At 39.1% G+C, this 6,255-nt stretch overlaps 1 protein-coding gene across 1 annotated transcript; it reads right to left on the bottom strand.

Moving 5' to 3' along the window:
* Positions 1-2,365: 2,365 nt before the first annotated feature.
* Positions 2,366-5,095, bottom strand: cox19 (cytochrome c oxidase assembly factor COX19). The gene is made up of 3 exons (XM_034076860.2): positions 4,896-5,095; positions 3,383-3,494; positions 2,366-2,656 (listed from the first exon to the last, which is right to left on the bottom strand). The coding sequence occupies exons 1-3, from the start codon at positions 4,972-4,974 to the stop codon at positions 2,563-2,565; spliced, it is 285 nt and encodes a 94-aa protein (XP_033932751.1). The 5' UTR covers positions 4,975-5,095; the 3' UTR covers positions 2,366-2,562.
* Between the last annotated feature and the right edge of the window lie 1,160 nt (positions 5,096-6,255).

Below are 6,255 nucleotides of genomic sequence, written 5' to 3'. Positions count from 1 at the left end.
GGCTGTGTCTCTCAGGAAACACAACCGTGTGGATCCTACAGTCTCTTAAAACTACAGTTAGCTCCAGCTTAATGTATAACGTTAGTGTTGAACACGCATGCCATTTAGAGTAATTATGTAACCAAGATAAAGGTCTAGATTTCCTTTGCAGAAACACGTACAGTACACACAGGAAAAGCCGGTTTCATATTTGGTCAAGCACTAATTTTACCTCGTTTGACACCTCAGGCATTTCTTTCCGCACGACCAAGCCAAAGAAATCCCGAAAATAGCAACACCAAACCAACGGGATACTTCTATACCTGTATTATAGCAAGGTATTGGCGTTTAACTATAAATATTAAACATTAAGCAGAGATAAAAACGGGCTATACAGCGAGCTAAAAGGGAAACATTAGCCTGACAGTCAGAGTTGAGGGATACACTACCTCCTTACTGCGTATGCAAGTTCAGGCTTCTGATTGGTTCACACACAGCCCCGTAAAACACAACGTGGTCTCTACGCGACTGACACAGTAGGAAAATATGTAAGAAAAACGTTTTATTTAGTCAAAATATTGTTTAATGTATTTCCCAATAACGTCAGAGTCACACAAAGTACAGTTATTTTTGGTTTAAAGACGTGTCTGTGAAATTATTCAACATTATGAGCTAATATAAGGTCTCTTTGCACTCAGACTACCTGCTTATTAATCAGTTTTGGGGTGTTATGTTAATCATATGATAATATAGAGTCACTAATCTTCTTTTGCGTGTTGTCAAAGTCTCATATTTAATATTTGTGTTGTCCAATTTGTGTTGAATCAATCTTCTAGAAGTTTTAAATACTATATAAGGATAACCTTTTATGTAAATGTTTGTTTAAAATGTGCATACAAATAGGTGAATAGTAAACAAATTGGAAATGTTATAGTTGTGTGTGGTGTGGTGTGGTGTGTGGTGTGGTGTGGTGTGGTGTGGTGTGGTGTGTGTGTGTGTGTGTGCGCGCGCGTGCGTGTGTGTGTGCGTGCGTGCGTGTGTTAGTTAATAGCACATCGAGATCATCATGAATTATTCCCACCTGATTTGAATGATGCTCTGATCCAAATGCGTTTGCTTTTAGTTGGACTTTGTTTATTTGTGTCTCCTAACACGTGTTGTTTTGTATAACTGGCTGAGTGGGATTTAAAGTGACAATAAAGTTAAATGTTTAAAATGTGAAAACACATGTTTGTCTTTCTGTTTCAAATACATGACACCACTTATATAATTGGGTATCTATCTTTTTAGGGAGGAGCATTAAGCATCGGTCTCTCTGTGTGTGTCTGAAAGGGATGAAAAGCACGTAGTAAATATATTTCCATTGTTTTCCATGTGCTTTCATATTCTCATTTTCTTTCTGTGAAACTATTCTTATGGCATATTTCATTTCCCCATGTTCGGAGTTTTCTTCAGATTAACTTTGTTTCTCCACAAAACGTTTTGTTGCCATATATATTTACGTTTAACAGCAAGATTAAGATGGATTTTGATATTTAAAAAAAGGGCTAAATACATGTTTCTCACATATTTAAAATGTGAGGAACAGGGCAACATGTTTCCATCATGGGACATGTATTTTTGCATTTCACTTATGCAGAGGGGTCAAACTCAAATACACAGTGGGCCAACATTAAACAATGGGTGCTAGTCGAGGGCCGGACTGGTTCAATGTTTATTGCAGAACTTATTGAAATGAACTTATTGCACATATTAAACCTGGAACTAACAAAGCTTAAATTATTGCCTATAAAAACAACATTAAATAATCAGTTGCATTCATTTCTTACGGCTCTATCTGCAGCTTCTCCAGAGTCATTTCTTATGGCTCTATCTGCAGCTTCTCCAGAGTCATTTCTTATGGCTCTACCTGCAGCTTCCCCAGAGTCATTTCTTATGAGTACATTTCCCCACAGGCCAACAACAGCTTCAACAAAACTATTCCCTCAAAGAGAAACCCAAACATGGCCTGTTGTCGTGAGAGAAAGTGCAGAAGGACACATCCATTAAAGTCAGTGTGCTGCTCTGAGATGCTAGTTCAGATACTTGGCGTCTCATCACGGTGCAAGGTCATCAATGTTTGGGGTCCGGCTCTGAGCGGAGGAGACCCTCAGGATGGAGGGAAGGTGCAATATACCGGCGGCCAGATTTAATAGCGAAATTAAATCCACCAAGGGCCTGATTTGGCCCCCGGGCCTTGAGTTTGACACATGATACACAAATACAAATAGAAGCAGTCGGAACGCTTACTTATACTTATCATTGATTAAATCCATACATACAGATGCAGTAGCAACACGTTACCAGCAGATGTCGCCACCCAGACCATTAAATGCTTGAGTCACAGTTTAATTTACATACAAAAGGTTTATTAGAATGCCAAAACAGCATCTCCATATATTATACATTATATTCTATGTACACAGACGATTCATTGTGTTTGTTCTCCACGAGGCAAACCACGGCAAGTCTCCATTGCAATCTTAAAGTCTTTGAAATCTTCTCAGCTTCACACTGCATTTAATATGCTTCAATAGGAGCAGGTCATGGTTTAGTGTCTCCGTCTGATTGGCTGGGAGGAGGGTCCATCAGGTCTTTGAAGCCCAGTTTCTCCATTGACTCCTTGGCCATCAGCTGACTGGAGAACACACGATGAAAAGGACGGAGTTAGAAAGAAATCAGAATCAGGTTCATCAGCAGGTAGGTCGACACGTACGAGGAATTTAACATAAAAGTCACAGATAGAAAACTATTGTGACCATGACCTAATGGGGAAGGGTATTTGTCTTTCCTTTAATAGACGAATGGTCCTGGACTTTATAAAATGTGCTGAACGTGCAGCCATTATTACATGACATGTCGTTTGTTAGACGCTTTTATCCAAAGCGACTCACATACTGAATACTGTGGACGATCCCCACGGGAGCAACTTGGGATGAAGTGTCTCGACATGCTGACTGCAGTGGGACTCGAACTTGCTATCCTCTGATTCGAAGATCAGCGCACTAACCCACTGCGCCACACGCCTCCCCATCAGTCTGCACAACATGATACACACCGTTTCCACACACCCACGTGAATATATCCAATATGTATATATGACCCAATATGTATATATGTTCATCTTCATTTGAATTCATTCCAATATTTATACCACGACATTTTTCCATGGCATAAAATGTTGTTTTATTTTATATTTTCAACATACTATACTATGTCGTTTAATCTTATATATTTGATATACTATATACGTTTTTTATGAAAACAATTCTATCCTATAAAAAAGAAAAACAGTGAAATATAGTCTAACAAAAGTGACTTGAGTAGAACGTGAGGATTACAAAGAGGTGTCTCGTGTCATTACTTGTCCATGCGGCACTCCAGGTAGTCTTTGGACTGCAGGCGGCACTTGGAGTTGTCGAAGCTGTTGTCTCGGAGGCATTTCATAAACGTCTCCTTGAAGATCTTACACTCTCCTGAAACAACACGGCACATTCAGAGAGAAGCTTGTCAGTCGTCACATTTACTTCATGTCTGATTATCAAGTGTGTCTGTTCGTTTCTGTAATAATAATAATGCATTTAAATAAAGATATTTTTGTTATCTAAACGTTTGACCTCTTTCTTTTACAATTTTGGAATGGAAACGGGGAATCGATAAGAACCGGAATCGATACATTTCAGGCGATCCCTAGTGGTGTGTCCTGTTCCTATGTGTGTTCCTTTCAGGACTCCACGTGGGCTGCGTTTTGTTTTTATGTTGACCTTAAAAATGTCTTCCTCGTGTTGTTATTGTATCCATGTCTCTGTGGGCTTCATTTTAACGTTTGTTCTCACTTGTGAAGCACTTGTTGTATGTGCTATGATAAACATATTATTATTCTGTTGTGTTTGTATCTGTTTCTTCGTGTGTGTTCTGCGTCGTTCTGCCTTCTAACCGCAGGGTGTGTCGACGACCTTAATCTACTCTTGACTAGGGGTGTTGAAATGAATCGTTTCTACGATGCATCGTGATGCGGACGATTCTGCATCGATGCAGGGACAGAACTTCATCGATTATAGCGTAGTGCCTCCTGATCTCTGAGGCATTTCATAAACCGGCACATCCAGTACTAATGGCTATTTCTCCAAGCTTGGATTGTGTCGACCTTAATCTACTCTCGACAGGTAAGGAACTAATTGAACCGCTCTTAAAACAATCTAAACTCTGCCTTTAAATTAGGAAAGGGTAGCGCATCCTATTTTATTTGTATTTACTTGCACTATTTAAACTCTTGTATCGTGTTGGAGGAGCCTGTGACCTCAGATTTTCATTGATATACCTACACTGTAGCTATGCACGCATTACTATAAAAGCCTTGCATCTTGACAGTCTGATATTTAATTTAAATACAAATTGGGAAATGATATTGTCCTAGAAGCAGTGTAGTCAACCATTACACGAGTTAAACATATGTAAAAGATACAATAAGATACAAATATAAGACAAATACTATGAACACTAGCAGCAAGTAAGTACACATTCACATTAGAAAGGACATATATGAATAGAGTATCTAATTAATACACTATATAACGAAGATATTGAATACTCACAGTGTCGCTAAGCTACAGGAATATATAGAATATATAGAAATACACAACAGACACATATGCATAAATTAGCCATTAGCTTTCATGCATTAACCTCCAGCGTCAGAGATGAATGCGTTATATAATCAAAGTAAAATGGACTAAAAGGACTTCGGTAACACGTCTGGCTCTGCGGAAACTCATGACTCTTTTGCAAAACATGCATTAGCTCTGAGTGCATAATGAATTTAGACTACAGCGTCATTTTAACTCTGGTTTTACGGAACATGTTGTGTTTTTTCTCACCGAAATGATCAATAGGAAACGCGCCTTTATCAGGAGCGCGAGGCTTGAAACTTTTCGACCCGAAATTCATCGCAGACATTTTTGAAAAGCTTTTAAAACAAGCTTTGTTGAAGATTATTGCAAAAACAGCAACAGAATAACGTGACCCTGTTGTCTCGTGAATATGACGTGCTGTTTCGTCCCTGCACACACACAGACAGAAGCAGTCGATTGGATCGCATCGATGATGGAGTAGGTTTTCGATTAAATCCTTAAAGAAGCAAACACTCGCCACAAGACATACATTACACTTTTAATCATTTACAATTCTATGTAATGTCTTTCTCTGTAAAGGAATACTTCCAAAAATAGTATTAATACTATTATGAATTACTTTAAATTACAATTAAATGCAGAACATCCTGAGAAAATAATTATTATCTTCAACTTATTAAGTATTTTTATTGAATATGCAAAATAAACAAACTAATACAAAGTACTAGGCTATAATTCAGGGACAGGTGAACATCCTACACCTCCTGTCTGACCTACTGAACTTTATATCATATAATGCATGATTATAATACCCTACTGTAAAATAACAAATAGTGTCATATAATAATTATCCCGTCTTTCCTCTGCATTAGTATGCAATTGATTTATTGATGAGGATTTGAAGACATACCAAGTGTAGATAATGTGTTTTTTTATAGAGTCGCTATAATGCTATATGGGGTTTTCCCATTTCGCTGTAGTGTGTTATAAAGGATTCTGTGCATGTAAATTGTCTGCAAAGCACATAGTGACATCACTGTAACACTCGCACTTCTATTGGTTAGCGCTCCTAGACATTATAGGCTAAGGGGCGGGACACCTCTAAGCGGTTGACCAATCACAACAGAGCCGGCCAGCGAACCAATCAGAGCAGACTGGGCTCTGGTTTCAGACAGAGGGTGAAAAGAGGAGCTGCAGCACAGGCAGTATGAGAAAAATAAAGAGCTTTTTGAACATTAAAGCATGGAGACATGTCCCAGTAGAGACTAATACAACTGAAAATGAGCCTCTTTAATGGAATGTGTTCTGGTAGTCCACCACTGGATGTCTCACTCTTATAAGATAAGGTAGAGGAGACAGGCAGGCAGTACAGGAGGGCGGGAGGAGGAGATGGTAACGTGTAGGCTTGATTATAATGCAGTCTCAGTAATAGAGCTATTAAACAGACAGAGGTTTCCTCCAGCAGTCTTTCTCCTCCTCTTGTGTCAGATTGGAGGTGATCGAGCTGTCTCTTTCTGCCTCTCTTTCTTTCTCTCATCTCTCGGACTTCCAGCAGCGGATGTCCTTCTTCTTCTTTCCCCCCCCCGCGGTGAGGCTGCTGCTGGAC

This window comes from Pseudochaenichthys georgianus, unplaced genomic scaffold (assembly GCF_902827115.2).
Source record: "Pseudochaenichthys georgianus unplaced genomic scaffold, fPseGeo1.2 scaffold_1075_arrow_ctg1, whole genome shotgun sequence".
In the NCBI taxonomy this organism is placed as follows: Eukaryota; Metazoa; Chordata; class Actinopteri; order Perciformes; family Channichthyidae; genus Pseudochaenichthys; species Pseudochaenichthys georgianus.
This window is presented reverse-complemented; position numbering and strand designations above follow the sequence as displayed.